The sequence below is a fragment of the Berghia stephanieae genome, chromosome 6 (genome assembly GCF_034508935.2).
Source record: "Berghia stephanieae isolate SIO BIC M18660-M18661 chromosome 6, UCSD_Bste_1.3, whole genome shotgun sequence".
Taxonomy (NCBI): domain Eukaryota; kingdom Metazoa; phylum Mollusca; class Gastropoda; order Nudibranchia; family Aeolidiidae; genus Berghia; species Berghia stephanieae.
In genome coordinates this window covers 28,421,011-28,443,748 of record NC_088365.1, presented here as the reverse complement: position 1 = coordinate 28,443,748, position 22,738 = coordinate 28,421,011, and the positions used below count along the sequence as shown (strand labels likewise).

At 36.5% G+C, this 22,738-nt stretch overlaps 1 protein-coding gene across 1 annotated transcript; it reads left to right on the top strand.

Annotated features, from left to right (window-relative positions):
- Positions 1–1,762: 1,762 nt before the first annotated feature.
- LOC144974790 (uncharacterized) lies at positions 1,763–21,970 on the top strand. The gene is made up of 6 exons (XM_078918054.1): positions 1,763–2,425; positions 5,066–6,687; positions 10,749–10,909; positions 15,379–15,516; positions 16,302–16,449; positions 18,426–21,970. The coding sequence occupies exons 2-6, from the start codon at positions 5,146–5,148 to the stop codon at positions 21,435–21,437; spliced, it is 5,001 nt and encodes a 1,666-aa protein (XP_078774180.1). The 5' UTR covers positions 1,763–2,425; positions 5,066–5,145; the 3' UTR covers positions 21,438–21,970.
- Positions 21,971–22,738: the final 768 nt, after the last annotated feature.

The following is a 22,738-nucleotide window of genomic DNA, read 5'->3' as shown; positions in this document are numbered from 1 at the left end:
TTTGCGGGCAGTCTCTCTTTCTCTCCCCCCCCCCCCCCCCCCCCCCCCCCCCTCTCTCTCTCTCTCTCTGTTTTTCTCTCTCTCTATATATATCTATATATATATAAACATGGACTAGATAACAACAGCAGTAGAAATACTTGTAAAGTACATTGTGGCCTAAATATAAATTTTTTTGGAGAAAGGTGTGATTGTTTACACTGTGCTTGGGGTGCATGGCTAATGATTTAGGCTCATAAACAATATAGGACCATGGACTAGATAACCACAGCAGAAGGACATTTTCTAAAAATGCATTGCGACCTAAATAATATTGTTTTTAGGAGAAATTATTGATTTTTTATACTGTGCTTGGAATGTATGGCTAATTATTTGTTTCATAAACAAGATAGAATCAAGGATTGGATAACTGCAGCAGAGGGACATTTTCTAAAGTGCATTGTGGCCTAAATGAATTTGTTTTTTAGAAAGTTGTGATTGTTTACACTGTGCTTGGGGTGCATGGCTAATGATTTAGGATCATAAGGAAAACAATGAATCTTTCTTTCTTTCTCTCTCTCTCTCGCTCTCTCTCTCTCTCTCTCTCTCTCTCTCTCTCTCTCTCTCTCTCTCCCTTTCTTTTATCAATTCCGGTAATCTATAACATCTATAGATGGATGAAAAGAAAAGAAGAATAGGGAGGAGGAGGAGACGGAGAGGGATGTGGAGAAGTGGGAATTGAAGATAAAGAAAAAATAAGAATGAAATAATATAGAGATATAAATAGACAGATAGACATATAGATAGATAGATATAGATAGATAGATAGATAGATAGATAGATAGATAGATAGATAGATAGATAGATAGATAGATAGATAGATAGATAGATAGATAGATAGATAGAGACATACAAATTGATAGATAAATACAACCAAAGATAACATATTGCACTGTTTACATTTAATTTGTCCTGATGGTTGTCCGGCCGCGTAGATCGTAAAAATTCGTCGGCGACTCGTCCCCTCTTAGCCTCGAGCACACGGAAAGTTATTATTGATCATGCCCATTGCTGTATGTCTTTTAAATGGAAAAAAATACGCTTGCCTCTATTAAAATTCTTAAAAAGAAGATTGAACTGCTTACATTACATGTGCTCAATCACTTTCACTAAAAAGTGCAAAGTTAAAGCATTTACCGTATACGCTATGGTTGGTGTGTGGCTTAGAAAATAGAGTACCGAATAGAGTAGCTGGGTGTCTGTGGGAAGGCTCGTGGGGTACGCTGGCCACAGACTACTGACGCCGACCATCTTTCGGTATTTAGGGAAGTGGTGGTGGTGGTGGGGGCAGACGGGTGGGGGGGGGGGGGGGGGGGGGTAGGCAGGGAGATTTTTATCTTGCGTCATCTATCATGTCGCGGAACAGCTGAGTCGACGAAATCGGCGGATGGTCAGAGAAACAACTTGACGCTGGCGCTTTTGTCAAAGACAGACAAGTGGTTGTGATTAGATGAAGTTAAGGGAGTCGATGGCTACGGTGTGTGTGTGTGTGGGGGGGGGGGGGGGGGGGGGGGATGAGTTATTGGGTGATGGTAAAGCAAGGTGATATACAAGGAGCGAGGGGTGTCAATGTGTTTCTGTGTTTGTGTGTGTGTCGTGTGCCATGTTGTCTGAGTGAGAAATTAATTAATAAGGAGTGGTGTGGTGCGCACCGAAGTACGCGAGATAGCCTAACACTTTAAAATAAGTAAGTGAGTAGCGCTTACACAAACACGAAACTAACACACAATAATGTAGCTGTGATGTGTGAGAGATTCTCGATTCTCGATGGCCACACAGTTTTAAAGTTCATTCAATGTGTTGGTCATAGATAAATAAGTGTGTATACGACCTTGTAGGAGTTTGAAAGACTTGAATTCCATCATGATAATTATGTGGTTGGAAAAAGTTTTAGTTTTAGTTTCAGTTTTGTCTTTTAACCATTTTGCATAGATATATCTAATCTTGTTTCTATAAATTTATAAAGGTTGTTGAGATTGTTCCAGTTCCAGATTTCGTGGTAGTGTTTTTATGTTTTCTAAGTGGAATAGACTGAATAGACAAAGTGTTTAAATCTCATATAGTTTTCTTTTCATTTGGATCGGCCAAAGACAAAGCGCGGCAGTATTTATTTGAAATAGTTTTAAAAACCACACCCTTGTACTTGTAACTGTAACAAAGTTTTTGACGGTGCGACTTACTTACGTAAAGCTATCTGATACTGATACTAATATTATTATCATTATTATAAAATCTCGCGCTAGCCCCCGACTTTATGAATGAACTTTTCTTTTGTTTTTAAAGTAGTAATTCTGTAATAATCCTTTGTTGTCATAATCAAAAGTCAACCAAAAAAAAAAAAAAAGAAACAAAAAAAAACAAACGTTCTTACAATATTGACATTGGGGTGAGTAGTTTTGCCTTTTGCTTCATCATGGATCATCATCATCATCATCATCTTTATCTTCACCACCACCACCATCATCATCTTTATCTTCACCATCATCATTTTTATCTTTATCTTCATCATCATCATCATCCAAGTTTATTTCCCATAGCGTTTGGAGAAATAGAGATCGTTTTTAGTTTTAGCCAGACATTTTAATGAGTATCTAGACGTCTAGATAGTTCAAGTTTATTTCATCGAATGTTCCGAGACATAGAGTTCAAGTTTATTTCCAGAGTGTTCGGAGGAATAGAGTTTAAGTTTATTTTCCCGAACGTTCTGAGAAATAGAGCCGCCCTTTAGATATATCGCTCTATGTCTGTATTCTTCAAAAGGATTGATTCAGTTTCACCTATCCTATAACTATAACTACGTGTATCATAAATACGGAATAAAGACATCACTGGTGACTGCCCGAAATGAATATCAGAACAATAGGGGAAAAAAGTGTGATGTATAATAACTGGTTGTTTCCAATCCCATTTAGGTATATATATATTATATACTAGTGATCAAAAGAAAGTATACACTTGTTTTACCTACGGAATTGGTATTAAATATTGTTCTGGTTTATTTAAAACATATGTGTAATCATAGTACTATCATTTATCTTTAATTTTGTTAGAATTTGTAACGTTTATGGTTGATCTTGTATGCAACTTAGACTTTTTAAAACATGATCTTCAAAAAGGGAAGTGACAAGTCAAAACATACACTATCATTTTGACAAACAATGACATTTTAATAAAATATATGCGTTCATTTCATTTGAAGTGAAGGTGAACCTAATTCAATCAGTAACGAGTATGTCCCCCGTTTGCTCCAATCACAGCATTGAACAGTTGTTCATTTTGCGGTTCAAATGAACGAACTTGGCGGCCGATTGTGTTCCACGGATGTTCTATCGGATTTAGATCGGGGGATATTGCAGGCCACAGGCTGATAACGTTCACATTACTTGCTGCTATAAAATCCCTTGTTACAATAGCTCGGTGGGATGGTGCATTGTCGTGTTGAAGTGAAAATTTAGGATGTTCATTAAAGAATGGAATAACATGGGGTTGTAACATGTGCTGGATGTACCTTACACCGGTTAGGGACGCATTTACTTGGACTAGAGATGTCCTATAGTCTCTGCTTATTCCACCCCACACCATCCCTTGTCCATATCCTCTGTTTGGGGATTCCAAGATACGGGAATCGTGAAATCACTCGTGTGATCTTCGGTAACAGTAACAACGCAATCTACCGTCATTTCTTCCAATCACAAAGCGTAATTCATCTGAGAAGAGAACAAATGACCACGCATGCATTGTCCAGCGCAGATGAGTACGGGCCATTATCATCTACTAGAGATGTTAATGGTACGGGCCAACCGGTGATGTGCGCTAAGAAGTTGTATCAACGGACGTTTGCGATTATGTCATGCTCTCTAAGTCTGCAACGAACAGTGTGTCGACTAATTCGTGTACTTAGGAACTATAGCGCAGTCTCAGTCGCCGTCCTAAAACAATCCCGTAGATTTAGGATGTGGTCCTCACCTTGTTACCGTTTGTGTTATTTCAAATAGATCCACTAAGGAATATACAGTTCTCCTTGTGATATTAAACATTCTTGCGACATTGGTCACAGACTGTCCAGCTTGAAGATGACAAATGGCCAGTGCACGTTGTTCTAAACTAAGTCGTGACATCGCGTAGATTGATGGATGATATTTTGTATTGTGTTTTCCTGCCTTGAAAATAGTTCAAGAAGGCACGGGTGACAAAAAAAAATAAAAAATAATCTACATACTTTCTGTCCACAGTAAGGGGCTAAAAGGTTAGTTTAGCACGTGCGCGACGTGGTGAGCGAATTTCAGGTCAAAACCAAAATCATTGACTATCGGTACACAAAAAGGCTAATGGTAAACAACTCAGTGGAAAATCATTAGCCTACGTCAACGGATAAAAAAGTAACGACGATTTTAAATGCGTATACTTTCTTTTGATCGCAAGTATATATATATATATATATATATATATATATATATATATATATATATATTATATATATATATGTATATATATATTATATATATATGTATATATATATGTATATATATATTATATATATTATATATATATATATATATATATTATATATATATTATAATATATATATATATATATATTATATATATATATATATATATATATATATATATATATATATATATATATATAGTATATATATATATATATATGTATATATATATATATATATATATATATATATATATATATATATATATATATATTATATATATATATATATATATTATATATATATTATATATATATATATATATATATATGTATATATATATGTATATATATATGTATATATATATATATATATATATATATATATATATATATATATATATATATAATATAATTTCTTTTTTATATATATTTTTTATTTTTTATTTATCAATTTATATGTTTATGTTTTTTTTTTGTTTATCAACTTATTCATTTACTTTTTTAATCAATGTATTTATTGGCAAGGTTTATTAATTTATTAATTTATTTATTCAATTATTTCGCATCTGTGCAGATTTTTCTTTCTTCAAGGACTCTGAATGTCTAAGAGCGGATGAAGCCACAGTTTTCATCGTCCATTCTGGAATAGAAATTATGGGTCGTTTCCCTTCATTTTCATCTCCATCTCGATGGGAATCGGAATGGTCCCGTCAACAACATCAATGTTGTTGCAATCAATCCTCAGACACTGCTCATCACGAGGACTCTTCTACTTTGTTATGTCCCGATTTTACTGTCGATACAAATACAACTCTTTGGCTTGCGTCTTTCCTACTTAGAAAATGGACAAACGCGTATAAACAGGATAATCTTGACTTGGACAAGGGTGTCTCGGCTCCCCGTATGCAACGTGAGTGTTTCAGTAAATATAGATTTGACAGTAAGACGAGCATTTCGAATGGTCACAAAGCACCAGGAGATACGGGGTCTTCAACTTTTCCGATGACAGATATGAACCACTGTCCAGAGAAATGCCAGTCTAATGGGTATCGGAATCGCATGACCAATGACAATACTATTACTAAGTCTTCCATTGTGGATGAACTGATGATCGTTCCTGAGGGTGTGTTGTGCTTTTCCAATCAGTTTATCTGTCCTGAATCTCTCAACATCTTTGTACTGCCTTTCATCATTGATAAATCCACATCATCATCATCTTCGTCTTCATCACGACCACAGCGACAATCCCATCCCCTGTCATCAATTCCACACACATCATTGTCCAAGTCGTCGTCGTCATCGTCTTCCAATCAGAGTGTGAATTCACAACCTCAACAACATCATAAGAATGAAATAAAAAAGACCAAAAACAGTAGTTCTTCTTTCGTATTTCACCCTTTTCAACCATCTCAAAATACTCCTTGCCAAATTCCTCATTGTAACTCCACCAATTCAGCCACATCCATTCCACAAACACTCCAGCGAAATGGTCGTTCATCCAGAATATCCACAAACTCAGCATCATCACCATCCGGCCGCGGTAAAAAATCATGCCCAGTCTCTGCTTCTTGCCTTCTTTCGCCAGAATCCGATTCCCTTCCCGGATATCCTGTCCATCAAACAAACAGCCGAACTGTCAACAAACAACATGAGCAGCAGCAACAAGAGCAACAGAACATTCCTTTATTGATCACGTCCAGGCAATACCCTGACTTCTGTCCTCCACTCAAACACAAGTTTAACAATTTCAAAACAAACTGCTCGCTTCCAACGTCTTGTTCTCGTGCCACCGTGACAAGACCTTTTCCACCGTCTGTTATCGACCTCACTCCAACTGAATGTCCCCTCTCATCGTCATACTCTAGTGCTCTGCCTTCATCATTATCATCATCACCAAAAACAACTTCAACAATCGCGAAATCAAGCCATCCCATCAGCGTCGAATCAGATCTGATCAATGTCTTCAAAACCCCTTTAGCGTCGAAAGTTTCCAAGGCCAATTGCAAGCCAGTTTCTACTCCCTCAAAGACGTCAAGCTATAAAGATGGCGCCAATCCATCATCCAGTGACGTTAAAAAGGGGACAGCACCCAGTCTCAAAAAATGCACCTCACCTCGAAGATCGCCTGGAAATGGAAACTGCAGAGTCCCAAAAAAGAAGAATGAGGTGTTAGAGAAGTCACCAAAAGGTTCACAGGTACGTTGCTTGTATTCTTTTTTTTTTTTTCTTCTCCAATACAAACGTATACTTAAGTCTTAACTCTACAGTCCAGAGTGTTATTATTATTCTTATTATTATTATTATTATACTTATTATTATTATTATTATTATTATTATTATTATTATTATTATTATTATTATTATTATTATTATTATTATTATTATTATTATTGTTGTTGTTATACGATTTAAATTCCACTCTTTCTAACAAATGTAAGTTACGCCTCGTGGCCTATCATTACAGTGTCTTGTCTTGTGACAAGGTCAAGCAATGTTGAGCGTGATCTGTGACCTGTGGCAATTACTCACAAAATTATGGCAACTTACGTTGAGCACGACACCTCTCAGCTCATTCTTCAGTGTGAGAATGAATAGCAGGCGACAATCAGTGACTATTGTTATGAATATTTCTATAAACTACAAATATACATGAATTAAAAGGCGCCAAACTTGCGACAAAAGCTGAATGAATGAATGTGGCTGCACTGTCTCTACGGACGCTTGCTGTGAATGTGTTTGTGTGTGTGTGTGTGTGTGTGTGTGTGTGTGTGTGTGTGTGTGTTACTTACTTCCAGTGTGTCAGTCTGTTTCTAGTATCCAGTTCAGTAATTTGTTTCCATAAATCTATGTCCAGTACCAGTGTTCTTAGATTTTGAATATCCAACTGCCTCGGCACCTAGACATAAGATGGATGAAAAATAAATTGGATTGTTGTTAGTCTACTTACTGGACATGGAAACAGACGGCATCTCGTATTTTCCTTGTATAAAAGAATTAACAGTTGACAGTCATCCGTATCCCCTTAGCTCGTTTTTGCAGCTCTGCTCTGCAACTGTGTTGCTTGGGTGGGTTATCGCGTGTTTTTTTCAGGCCTGCGTCCTTGTATTTTCGTATTACATTACGAACGATGAGATCAATATAAAGATCTTTAATTTAATAAAACTTATTGAAAACGGAAGTTTTTTTGTTTTGTTTTTAAATGGTCATAACGTCATCTATGTTTTAACCCCGAGAGATTACGTTTTTTTTTTTTTTTTTGGGGGGGGGGGGGGGGGGGTTGTTTTTCAATTTCAATCTAGGCAATTTCTTTTTGTTGTTTTTGTTGTTTCTGTTTGTTTGTTTGTTTTTTTTTGGTTTTTTTTCGTTCAAGTCATAGCTAACAGAAAAAGTTCTCTTACATACAGTGGAATCTTGATAAAGCAAACACCTTGGTACCAGAAAGATTTGTTGACCTTAAGCAATGTTGATTTAATTCATTATCAACACAACACGCTTAGATTTAAAGAACAGAAAAGTTGGGATCAACAGAAGGTGTTGATTTTATGCGGATTTTTACTGTATGGATTTATTATAGTCAGATTTTTAATAAATGGTGCGTGTTTTTTTTCTTTTTCTCAGCTGCCCCCCCCCCCCCCCCCCCCCCCCCCCCCATGCATAGCTGCAAAAAATTGTATGAACCTCTGAATCAATTTGTCTTAATAAAAAATATTTTTTTCATGAATTTTAAAACAATAGGAAAGGAGTTCGTTTATTACAGCTGTATTAAAATCGATAACAGGTGAGGATCGGAACTCGTAGAAGATTTACATTACCAAAATTATGAATTTTCCGCATATCCATTTTGAAGGAATTCGTTAAACTGGAGTGTTCGGTTAATTGAAGCTTAAACGATATACGTGCAGTATTTGAATATGAAGCAACGAATAGCAATTATTAACTATCAGACATCTACATTTTATAATTATCAATACACATTACTGGTGAATACAAACGAAAGTGAACATAACGCGCTTCCAATGTAATTTTGATTGCAAAAGTTTGAGAAATAGCCAGAGCGGATTACATGAATTTATGTAGACCGGTCAAAAGTAAAAATTCATCAATTATGAGACAGTGTCTCCACAAATATGTGTTCAACAATAACAACAACTACAACAACAACAATCAAGAAATACTGGACACATCAATCAGTACAGTTTTACGAGGATGATGAAAAGGAGAAATGAATCGACTACAGAAAGAATCCGAGCATCACTCTAAATGAAATGTAATTTTCCTCTAGTTTGCGAAGGTTGAGGCATGCCTTTTCTCGGTCTACTCTATATCATTTATTGCCTCGTCGGTGAGAGTAAATTTGGTGTTCCTCCTCTCAATCTTTCCCTCTACTTAGGTCCAATGATCTCGATGGATTGCGCTCACATTGATATGGAGGAAGTCGCGTAACCTCGTGTCAAAACTCCCTGATTAGACAGTCTGCTTTGAAAGCTGTTTTGGTTCATTTTGTTTTTTTTTTTTTTTTTATTTTTTATTTTATACTAAAGAGTATAGTTAGTCTTTTGATAAATGGTCAGAATATGTAGTACTGTCTGATTGAAACCATGAAATCATGTCAGCTTTTATATATTAAAGTGACCATGGGCTAACAAATGGTAGCTTTGTCCAAAATACAATACAGCTGGGTGCTTCAATGGAGGGCAGCAAACGAAATTAAGTCAGTCTTAAAACACCTTTGCATTGACCCCAGAATAATATTCGAGATGATGCAGAGAAGAAAAAATGGCATGGCATCCTTTTAAATATCCAGTATCATCACCACCTGCATGAATAACAATGATTCTCTGCCCAGAACCCATGGGCCTTTTTCTGCTTGAATAATCAGGCGTCCAATATCTTTTCGGATGTATATATACGCTCACCCATACATCTTTGGATGATATCCATATATCAAAGTTATCTATGATCCTTTTCCTGTCACGTTGTTCTACACTGGTGATCTCTCGGTCGTATTTCAATAACGATCTTCTCATGGTTGATTGTGAAATTCCAAAACCATTGCCGTCCTCTTAAATGACTTATCGATAGATACAAGAAGACTTCTTTTCGCAGCTTTACGAGAGTGGAACCGATAGAGATTCCGTAGCGTATGGTGTTGTTTAAGAGCCTAATATGTTTTTAAAACCTTTAAAGGCCATGTTTAGAACGTTCATGCATAGACAAAAATTTGTCAAAGTTATATAAACAGTGTTTGTTAATTTGACAATATTGAGTGTACAATCACTATTTCAAATGATTTAAAGCGGGAGATTTCATATCAGTCTTTGGTAATTGCGACATGATGTAGAGAATATGCCATAAATAACACATTCAAAATTTAATACAAACTACATAAGTGGTATGTTTATAACACTTAAAGCGAATTATTAATACAGTGTATTTGGAAAGAAATATGACGTGAACTCATAATCACGACGTCAGCACAAGATTTTGTGGCAATACGATGAATTCATTCATACTTTGTGGTGCGTAACTTGTTTTCATTATTTACAGTGTAAAATCTCTAATTTTATATCAGCTGTTTTAAAGTAGTTTTTTTTATAGGTCTTAAAGAAGAAAACTTTTTTAATATGGCATCAATACGGTCCAAAATCTAGATTCAGTTAAGACAATTTGATTCAGAGGTTGAGACAAATTTGTACAAATTTTGTTAGAGGGACAGCAGAGAAACACCAGAAAAACACGCGCCATTAATAAAAAATCTGACAATAATTTATTTTTAATATTTATATTGGATTATCGTATCACTACGTTTAGTGACGGCGGAAAGTTATCGGAAACAAAAAAAAACAAACAAAAAAAAGGCTCTTTACTCGCACTCTCACCGAACTCTGGTGTGAAAATGATTCCCGGTCCGGTAATAGTGTTTGTAGATTGGTGTTTTAGTGTTTTTGAGTGGGTTTTTCTTTGAGTGCTTGTGAATTTAGTTGTATGTCTAGTTGTTCTGGTGAGACGGCCGTCATTTTGTTTGTAATTTTGAACATAAGAATTAGTCGTCGTTCTTTCCATCTGTCTTGCAAGGGAGTCCATCCAAACTGTATGCATGATCATGGCGGTTACGCTGCTAAGGGGACTGTAGTTATTGAAGATGTTTAGTTGATATTGCGCTATTATTATTATTATTATTATTATTATTATTATTATTATTATTATTATTATTATTATTATTATTATTATTATTATTATTATTATTTTACGTATAGAGTTCTTCCTCCGGTCCTGTTCGTGGAAGAGAAGTGGACGGCAAAGCACAGGAGAGAAGGAATAGAAGAGCTCATCCTTACAGCCGACCTGCCGATGATGACGGAGACTCTAGGAAGAGAAAGAAGACACAGGACCCTGCGTCTTTCGACCTGGCTTATCGGTACGTTTGGTTGGTTGGTTGGATGGATGGTTGTTTGGTTGGTTGGATGGATGGTTGGTTGGTTGGTTGAATGGGTGGATGGATGGTTGGTTGAATGGTCGTTTGGTTGGTTGGTTGGTTGGTTGGCTGAATGGGTGGATGGTTGGTTGGATGGATGGTTGGTTGGTTGGCTGAATGGGTGGATGGTTGGTTGGATGGATGGTTGGTTGGTTGGCTGAATGGGTGGATGGTTGGTTGGATGGATGGTTGGTTGGTTGGTTGGATGGATGGATGGTTGTTTGAGTGGTTTGTTGGTTGGATGGATGGTTGTTTGAGTGGTTTGTTGGTTGGATGGATGGTTGTTTGAGTGGTTTGTCGGTTGGATGAATGGTTGTTTGAGTGGTTTGTTGGTTGGATGGATGGTTGTTTGAGTGGTTTGTTGGTTGGATGGATGGTTGTTTGAGTGGTTTGTTGGTTGGATGGATGGATGGTTGTTTGAGTGGTTTGTTGGTTGGATGGATGGTTGGACGGTTGGTTGGTTGTTTTTTAAACGTCACTTTGCTGAATTTGATTTTGTTTCTGCTTTTGTTTTTTGTTTTTGTTGTTGTTGTTGTTGTTGTTGTTATAATTATTATTATTATTATTATTATTATTATTATTATTATTATTATTATTATTATTATTATTATTATTATTATTATTATTATTATTATTATTATTAGATGATGATGATGATGATGATGATGATGATGATGATGATGATGATGATGATGATGATGATGATGGAGTCATTTAACCTGTTCATAGCTATCTCTACTTTGGAGCTTGTATTCTTTATTCTGTCTTTCTTTAAATTATCTTTTAAAGGTTTGAATTTTTGGAAGGGAGATTAGAAAGTCACTTTTTTTTTCTCATTAAAAAAAATTGGATGCATTTCTGGAAAAGGGAGATTAAAAAAAAAAAATCAGGTAATCTCGGACTACCAGATTGCTGTTTTTGAGACCCGCGCTTTTGCCAATTTGACAGAGCACGGGATTTGATGCTGTTGTCTTGCTTGTAACCTTTTTGGATGCTACCTATATCCATCCACGATACCTTCAAGCTTTTCTTTAGTCAAGGCATTGTGATGAGAAATCTACACGTCCATTTTAATGGGATTAGTGATACTTAGGTAAATTTAGCGTTTTCCCCCTCGTGATATTTTGGCTTATTTTTGTGATAAATATCTGGCATGTGTGGGTTAATTCCCTATTTCAAACTTCATTCATTTTAGTAGTCGTGAAACAAAACTTAGTTTACAAAGTTTTTGGAGAGATTTACTACAAGAAAAACATTGTGTTCATGGATATTTTGTAATAAGTTGTTAAAGGAGGAGCTTGCGGCCCTTTTAATGTACAATAAATAGAAGATTATCATCGTTAAAGCGCAACAAAAACATGGGCCGCAAGTGCAGGTAATTTTTTCGCATGTCTTGAGTCTCAATCGTAACTTGTAAATTGTAAGCGCTGTTTGAAAGAAAAAAATACACGTTTCGCTCTCGTTATTAAAAAAAAAAAATTATTATATTTAAATTTTTATTTAACAGAAGGTTTTTGTTATTACTACCTACATTGTAAATTCTTTTCATTTGATACGAAAGGTGTCATCAGTGACAGTGTCATGTCCCAAAATGCGAGTTTTCAAAAACGTTCATAGTTCCTTCTCTAGTTATAATAATTTTTCATAACAACAAAACTAAATTCCAAAATCAAGCAAGATTAATTTTTGCACTTTCTTAAATTTGTAGGATTTAGACATGTAAAATGTTTTCTTCCCTCCAGCAGCATGGAAAAAAAAAAAAAAGATAATGAAGCGTTGAGAGGAGGCATGAGCCGAGCGTTGGTAGGAGGAGGAGGAGACCTGTTGATCCGTTTGATTTGTCGCTACTATCAGTAACACATACGGTTTTGATGGAGGCACAATGGTACAAACAGACATCATGTAGTCATGTTAGTAGATCCCCAGCATCAAGATTGGGATGGACAGTGTTCTCTTCCCTCTAGTGGGATGAGAGAAAGCTAGACTGAGGGAGTAGTGGGTGGGAGCAAAATTGATCTGTTGATCTTATCAGTATAAGTTTTATTTTATAGTTATAATAATAGGTTTTAATAGATGGAAAATGTAATATTAAAACCTCTACCAATGATAATGCTTCAGAGATGAGATTATTATAATGGAGTTATGTTTTATTTTCCTCAATATTCAATTTTAATTCTTTCATTCTTTCCTTTTTATTTTTTCCACTTTTCTTTTCTTATTTTCTGTTTCACATTATTTTTATTTACAAAATGGCTCGTAAAACCGTATTTTCGTTTATAGAACTGTTTCTTTATGTTAAAGAGGCGAGTTTTTTCTTCTATTTATTCTTGCCTGTTTGTTTTTGTTCTTTCTTTCTTTTTTTTTCTTATTTTAAATTTTTTTGAGGGGGGGGGGGGGGGGGGGGGGGGGGGCAAGTGGTATTTTTTTAGGCTATAATCACCCCTCCCCACCCACACGAAAAAAATGTCAGAGAAGAGATTGCAAGTTATCGGCCGGTCGCCGACACAAAATTTAATTTTTATTTTTTAACAATATTTAAAGATTTTTGCTAGGAAGACACGATTTTGGTCTTCCGACGCAAAACAATGGAACTGTTTCTTGTACTATTAAATTATGGTGAGGAGGGCAGTTTTTGTTGTTTTATTTTGGTTTTGTTTATTGTTATTTTAGAACGAGAGAGAGAGAGAGAGGGAGGGGGGGGGGGGGGGGGGGGGGGGCAGGCAACACAAAAATTATTTTCATTTTCTTCTTTGTTCTTCAATTTTCTCTTATGTAGTTCCAAAAAAATCCGGTTACCTTTCTGGGGCGGGGGCTACTTACTGTTGAGTACAATGCAGTACATCGATGAATACAAAGCCTTTGTTTGTAAAGAGTTTTATTGCGCTTGCAACACGTTTAGATCACATCAGTGTGGGTAAAAAGGAAGAAAATAGGATAGTTTTAAAAAACATCATCCAAGTGCTGCAGCCTTTTCTCTTTGATCTCGTATCATGGTCTCCCCTGCGCCCAACTATCTGTTTTCGTAGATTAAATTGAAGCTTACATTCAATTTCACATTGTTATTTATTTCATGGTGTCAAAACAAAATCAGTACAATTTTATTTTTTTAAAAATTACATATTCAGATAGTGTTAGGCAACAATCCTTCTACAGTCCGAATCAGGGGTTATGATCTGAGTCAGTCTAATACTAATATGGGCAAAACATAATTTCTTCTGAACTCTTTTTCTGTTACTTATCAGTTCCACCTCTTCCCACTGGCCACAATGTGTCTTTCCCACCCCTCAAGTGTTTGCGCGCACACATTGGAGTCTGAATAGCCATGAGACACTATTCAGACTCCAGTTCAAATTGCCACTTCGTTTTGACACAGTACAAGTGATCTGTTCATTATTATGCGACTAGGTGGCCTAGTTCTATGACACTCGCCTTTGGATTGGAATGTCCTGGGTTCGAGTACTGCTCTGAATGGTGCATGGTTGAGTCCTTAGAAAAGGCTCTTTACTCACATTTTCTCACTGTACCTGTGCGTAAAGTTAGTACCTGGCCATTAACAATGTTGCCTCTGACTAAGAAAATTGTAATATCGCCTAACAGGTGTCATGTCTTGTCCTTCATGTTAAGTGTTGCTGTTGGCTAGGAACCTCTTGTAAAGCCCTTTGAGCAGGTTTAGTGGATATTGCACTGTATAAAAAAAAAGGTCAAGTCTCCTTTGTAAACTTTATCCACTTTTACTACAATACCTGGGGAGTGTAGCATTGCTATCCACCAAAATGGTCCCTTTCTGCACCAAACTTTTTCAGGATATGATATTTTTAATTTCTTTCAATTTATATTTCAACTTCAGTTAGGAAGAATTCATTTATTATATTTCATACTGCCAAAACATGGAATGGTCTGAAATTTCAAACTAAAATGCTCAAGATATTATTGAATTTAATAATGACCTTGAGAGGGAACTTTTTGCTTTGAAATACATATCTCAAAGGCTTTTTATTTATTATCCTCGCCTCATTCTGTTATATCTGCCTACAGCGTTGTTTCATCTTTTGATGGAATCTTCAGGGAGGTATTCTGTATCGTCCAGGAGGATTTCACCCGGACGATACAGAATACCTCCCTAAAGATTCCATCTAAGGATGAAACAACGTTGTAGGAGGATGTTACAGAATGAGGTGAGGGTAATAATAATAAATAAATAATTCGCTCCAAGAAACTGTCGAGTACTCTATGTGATTTCAGCTGATTCCCCTCAACCATATCTCAAAGAATATGCATTTTGTAATGTCCAATAGCTGTTACTTTTGTTTTAAGGGCATTTTAGGAATACTTGGTCCATTTTAAAGCCCTTTCACTGATGTATGATATGATACATGATCTCTTAATATAGCACTTTATTATGTTTTCCTCAGGGATCTAAGAGAACTAATGGAGTGTATGACAAGTTGTTGTTTCCCGGGAATCAAGAAGAAAAAACCCAGGAGTAGAAGGGGTAGATTTTTCAATTACAAGTTTGTTCGTTCAAAGGTCATCCAGATTGACAAAGAAGTGTGAGTGTTAAAGGCTTGCATAGAATTGTTATACTTGAAACGTTAATTTAAAAAAAGATATCTCAATTGAATCGGCTACATGCAGTTAATTTACCAATCGTGATCCAGTAGTCCTTCAGAGCCATAAGGCCCATGGAGCCAGAGTTTATCCCTGTCTCTAAATAGCCTGAAACGGACAATAGCATTTGCTTGCTACCCTTTGGAGCTAGTCAGTTGCAAAGTACTTTCTGCCAGATCTAACAATAGCTACCCAATTGCTGCTGGGTGGATAAGGGGGGATTGGGTCAGAAAAAAATCTCGACTTCACCCTGGATTGACCTCAGTCCCGTTGCGTGTGAAGCGAGTGCTGAACCATCAGGACACACACCCCCACCCCCCTCAATGGTAATCCAGATCTGCCACTTATAAAGATTCAATCAGTTTACATATGGTTACATATATCTTTAAAGCCCAAATGACCAAATTGAGATTTTTTCACTCTACATTTGGATTTTAAAATCAAATTTTAGAATAAACTCTTTGAAAATGTTATTAAAAAAAAATACATATATATAAAAAATTATGCAACGAAATTTAAAGACATTGTATCGATTTTTAATCAATTAAAAAAAGCAGGATAAAGAAAATGCATTTTTGATATACATACATTTCCCTTGAAATTCAGATTTATTTTTTCCCCCCCCTAAAGTAAAAGTTTACAAGTTTTTTTGTTTGTTGCTTGTGGTAGATCTAATAATCCAATTCCATTTTTTATTTGACTATCTTTTACTATCAACCATGTATAGAGAACAGCCCCACATCCCTGATGCAGGGGAAATGGAAGGTTTTGAGGAACGAGCCAAGATGGCGGACATGATGGATGAGTTGATTGAGAAGTACAAGACAACACCAGATGAGGAGCATGACCTGAATACATCCTCTCAATACTATCAGGTCATTTGGGGTTTCTTTCAATTTCGATGTACTCTGATATCTCCTGGGTTTTTTTTTTACAAATTGCAAATCTGCCATTTATTTATACAGTACAGTATTGTACATATTCCACTCATATCATGGTACATGGACCTGCCTTCTATTACGAAAAATTCATAGAATTACAGAATTTTGGCTCCTATTTCAGAACTTCATGATTGGAAATGAAGGTTGATGCCAGACTACAAAATTCTATGGATTTTGAAGTGTTATTTTATTTGATCTTTGTGAGGGATTAAAAAAAAAATAATTAGACTACAATTATTATCTCCTGAAAAAAATCACGAATTTTAAAATTTTCAAGTAGGCAGTTTTCCAAACCTACAACCAAGAAAGATCAATCAGTATACAGACAAAGAACAGAGAATGGCTGAAGGAAGTTGACAACTCCAAGTACCTAGGAGGTTGGACCCAAAGCAGTTCCTCTTATATCTCTGTCAGGAAAGCATTGGCTTGGAGTACCTGTCACAAACTCAGGAAAATCTGGAGCTCAAATCTACAGAAGGAAATAAAGAAGAGACTGTTCCTGGCAATGATAGAATCAGTGCTTCTATATGGAGCAGCGACATGGACTCTAACAAACGCCCTTGAGAAGCAACTGGACAGCTGCTACACTCGTATGCTGCGGATGGTCTTCAACGTAAGCTGGAAAGAGTACATGTCAAATGAAGAGCTCTACGGTGACCTCCCCCTAGTGACTTCGAAGATACAACCGAGAAGTCAGACTTGCGGGGCACTGCTGGAGATGCAAGGAGGAGATTGCAAGCAGTCTTGTGCTATGGGAACCACTTGAAAGAACCAGAAACAAAGGCAGGCAGAATACAACATACATTGACTGTCTGCTGGATGACACAGGAATGGTCAACACCCGGGACCTGCATACACTCATGGAGGACAGGACAGAATGGCGAAGACTTTTGGCTCACTTTGGGCATCCCAAGGGGCGGCCTAAGTAAGTAAGTAGGCAGGTCTGTTGAGTGGGGCTTCTAGAAGGTGAGATGCTACAGTCAATTGTTATGACAAATGGTTCAGGCCCTCAACTAATTTGGTCCCACGTCTTTTGTGTTTGGCCATACGTTCAAGTTGAGAGAGACTTTTGTTCCAACGTCCATGAAAATGGAGCGCTCTTGACAGACTGAGCCTCCTTTGGTGGGGCCATGAGAGTGTGAGAGTGTGCCTCATTAGACGATCAGACTCCATGCCAAGGATGTGCCCAAGATATCTTAAGCGTGTGTTGGGTATTGTGAGCATGAGGTAAAAGAGAGTTTGTTGCAAGTTCATGGATGTCACCCATTTATTTATAAAGGTTATTTTAAAAGTCAAAAATTTGGCGAAATATTGATTTTTTCTCCTTTAGATTAGGAATTTTTTTATCAAAATATTTTTAAGCAATTGCTAAAAACGTCTTTTTTGCAAGATAGGAATTGGTAATCAGACCGAATGGCATTCCATCAATGTTAAAGCCTTTTAAAGCAGCAATTCCAAGACAGAAGGGTAGAAATCCTGTATTTTGTGTTGACACAAATTTTTTCCTTCAAGTTTTGACTTTCACCAATTTGCTTTTATTTTTTTATCTGCTGTCTCTGGCTATGCATCATACACATCTTCTCAAATGTTTTTTTTGCATATCATTTTGATGAGCTTCCATTATGCTGTTTTAAAAAAAAAATCTTTTTGTGGTCAAAAGTTTATGAATAGTAACACAATATAGCTCTTTGCAACTCAAAACCTGAATTCAAATTAATGCACCTTATTCGACGTACAGATGCTGCTGAGGTAACACTTAGACAGATTTAGCTAACAATTGATACTGTCCACTTAACGCTACATAAACCAGAATAAACTGGTTCCATGGACCCTTTTTTCGTTGTAAGGGACTACCGAATAATTTAAACATTTTTTGAAAACCAATTTAGATGTTTCTTCTTGTTAAACAGGAAATGATGGCTGGACCTGACAACGATGAAGATAATGATGTATGTGTGGACAAAAATGACACTCCAAGTAATGCAGTTGACGTCAAGGAAGAAACATCGAAGGTGCCTGAACTAGCAGTCACTCAAACCCCTGCTGATCACTCAACTGATTATAGAGATGACAAGATAGAACATTCTTCAAGTGAAGCAGAAAAGAAAAGACCAAGTTTGAGCCAAGAGCCTGCAGATGGAATGGAGTCAGGGGTTGAATCAGATGAACGTTTTATAATCCTTTCTACAACAGGTTATGAAAGTCTAGTGTCCAATGGGGATGGGTCCGTTTTAGAGGAAAGGGCTGGAGACATTGATAGGAATAGGAATCTGGATAGTTTGAAGGTCCCGGGTGATAGCGTTGGTGATGTGGGTCAGTCCATTTTGGAAGGGGAGGGTGAAGGGATTGATCCAGGCAGCGAAGATAGCAAAAGTCCCAATAAGACTATTGTAATTTGTGAAAGTGAAGATGAATCTGTGATAGAGGTGAAGAAATGTGAGAGTACATTGACTGATGTGCTGGAGAAATGCAGTCAATCTGACAAAGAAAATTACTCGGGTTTGAATGTTACAGACCATGTTTGTCGAATAAGTCAAAGGCTTAAGTTAACCCAAACCATTGTTATATCTGATGATGAACCAGTTTTAGAAGAGAAGAGGAAATCGGAGCGGAAGGAGACAACTTTGCTCCAAGATTTGTCTTGTTTTGATGAACAAAATGAATTAAAATTTGAAAAGAAAGATCTTGTATTGAAGGCAAATAGCAATTTGAGATTCCTACAAACGAAAGATCCATCTGTCAAAAACGCTGAAAAGGTGTTCGCTTTGTCTGAAGAAGAATTTGTATTCGATAGTGATGATGTCATTGAGATGATTGACAGGACTCTCATTGAATTGTCTGATGAAGAAGAATCAAAATCAGATGAAAAAGGAAATGACGGTCAGTTTTCAGTGATGACAGAGTCGGTAGCCGATTTTCCAGAAAACACAGAAAAGCCTTCTGTTTGTATGAAGGAAAAGGTGGAAGATATCGTCACACAGCATCAAAATGAAAATACAGATTGCAGTGTACTGAATAAGACGGATAGAATAGTTCCAGGAGACTCCAATGACTTAGGAAAAGAAAGTATGGAAAAAATACCAGGAAAGATTGAAATACAGAAACGTTTAGGAATGATGACTAATGTAGGAGGAGTTGAAGAAAATTTTGAACATGACATTCGTGTTGTTGTGTTTGAAAAAGACCAACCGGATACAGAGGATGGTTTGAAGAATGAAGGGGCTCAAGGAAGTAATAAAGAATTGATGGATAAAGCGGTTAGCTGCCTAATGGAAAACGACAGTGAGCTGGTTAATGTCTCAGGTTTAGACAAGTGGATGAAAGAGATAGATAGCCCAGAGGCAGAACAGGCGTCAAGTCTGTCTTATACAGAGGAGTTAGGGATTGTTACAGCTGATATGGAGTCAGAATTACTTGAGGAGAATGTCCAGCTTGGTGAGGGTGAGGAAAAACAGATTGGGGATGATTTGTGTCTGCTCAATAAAGGGGATCAGTATGACGAACTTTGCAGTAAGAGTGAAGAGGATCAACTTCTCAAGTCCAGCGGTGAAGAAAAAGAATATCTTGTTGATTTGTCTGGGACCGGTCATTACGATAATATTTTTGAGATGCTCGAGGATTTAAGGCATTTTGGGAATGAAGGCGGTAAGGTGGATGACAAAGAAGAAAGAATTTTGTTACAGGAGAATGAGAACAAAGATGTCAACAAGGAATTAAACAAAGGTGATGATGTTAGTAGTTCCACCAATCAAAAATCTTATTTAGAAGAAGATAAAGCCATTACAGGTTTATTTACTGTAGTGAAAGGGAAAGATATTTCACAAACGAAAGAGGATGATGACCTGCTTGCTTTGAACGACAAAGATGACTTGGTTAGTGTGGCCAGCGATTTTGATTATCTCCTGGAAATGAACGAAGATGAGAGTCGAAAAAGACAGGAATGCTGCTATTCTCTCGGTGCCATCCAAGACAGCCAAATTCAAGTTACCAGAGAAAGAAGCCTATCTGGAGAAAGTAAGGTGTTTGATACACAGTCAAATGAAGCTATTTTTGTTGACAGCAATCGTCAATGTCATGTAAATTTCAGCGATATCGATTGCCTGATAAAAAGTAATGTCTTGTATGAAATAGGGTGTGAAATAAAACCATCTTCATCATCATCATCATTAATATCATCAAATATTCCAGAGTCAAGTGAAATCAATCCAAAATCAACAAGTTGTAAAGGGGCAAAACTTAATATTGGAACAGATCAAGATTATGTAGATTTTAATGATATCTGTGATTTGGTGGGACAGAATAAGGAAGAATTGGACACAGGGATTTGTCCTAGCCATTCTGTCTGCACAGAAGCTAAGCCCAACATGTCGAGTAAGAACAAAAAAAATATTATTCTAAATGACAGATCAAGGGAAATTCATAATGAAAAGAATAGGGGCAGAAATGGGGGAGGGAGTTTGGATTTGAATCAAGCGGATAAATATGGACATGGTCGTGTTTGTGATGAAGAGAATTGTCAAATAAGTAATAAAAAGAAGAAAATCACACCATCTTGTCTGGACTCGAAGACACGACTCAGGAGTAATGGAGATAAAAGTATAAATGTTATTCCACTTAGTTTGCCATATTCCAAAAGCTTAAATGAAAATAACAGTTATATCACAAACAGTAAAGATAATAACGAAAGTATTGGGGGGAATGAAGTAAAACAATGCCAAAACCTAAGTAAAGTGAAAGACGATCAATATTTTAAAATTGTCAAATCTAGTCCAAGCCGAAGTTATCCCTTCGCCTTTAGTCAATTTTCTGATCCGTCCAATGTTGTGAATGGGGAATGTTGTCAGGAAGAAATTGGTGGGGGTGTGAGTGGACTGGAGGATGAGGGGGGTTGCAGTCTTCCAAAGAAACAAAAGTCGTCATAACAATCTCAGGGTACTGGGTGGGGTTCCTGACCTCCTGTAGTGGGCACGGAGGTACTTACTGTGTCCTCTATCCCCCTATATCTGTTTTCCAACTTGCTTTCTGTCTTTGTCTTGGAATGAAATTACTTAGTTTTGTCCTGACCTTGGCCAGAGTCCTTTGCTGGGAGGGAAACAGTCGAATGTATAGTTATAGTTTAGGGAGATGATATTTTTTTTCCCTTGTAAATCATCTCTCTCTTATGAATTGTATTGTATTTTTTTAACATATGATTTGTAAACATTGGAGTGTGGACCTGTACTTGTGTCAGGATGAGACTTTTAGGTGATCTCAAACTATGCACAATGATAATTTGCTCTTGGAATCTACATCTGTTCCCTATTTGTGCCATTTCCCTTTTTCTTACTTTTCTTGTGCGCTTTTAATAGTAAATCTATAACTTTTTACTATCCCATTTTCTCCCTTTTTACTGGTGCTGAAATGACCTAAATGTGTCGCAAGTGCCGTAAAAGCCTTAAAACCAAAAAAAAAAAAATTAATCTCAGGGTATATCGCTGTTGGAAACTTTTTATTACCGTTTTATGGTGCTACCATTCCATTTTGGTATATTTGATTAGTATTAAGCCATGATTTTTTTTTACATTTGAATTTCAAAGTATGTAATGATGCTCAGATGAACTTTTTATATGATTAAATGTACCACATATCACCACTTATAACATTGCCTCGATAAATTGATTCTCTTTTTTCATTAACTCTCAAACAGTAGACAGTTGGATTTTTTTTCAATTTATTATTTCTGACCTTTTGATGAACCCACTCGAGGCTGGGTTGGATTATTTCTTTACTGGACATAATTATCTCATCAGGAAAGTAACAACAATGATAAAATGGATTTGGAAGCTTGAATTTAATTTACAAAGACATATAATGTGGACATTTCAGGTTTGCCCTTTGTCAACAAAATATGATGTATGTAACACTACTGGGTGGGGTTCCCCACCTCCCATAAAGGGCATGGAGGCAATTGCTGCGTGTTATGTCCCCTTCTATCTGTTTTCCAATTGTCTTGGAATGAGATTACTTATTTTTGTTCTGATCCTGGCCGGAGTCTTTGGCTGGGAGTGCATGCAACTGTTGAATGCATAGTTATAATTTTGGGAGATGATATTTTTTTCCTTGTAAATCATCTCTCTGTTATGAAGTTATTAAATTTTAACATATGATTTCTAAACTTTTGAGTGTATTTATCTGGGATACTGTGCTGATGTCTAGATGAGACTTTTATGTGCTCTCAAACTAA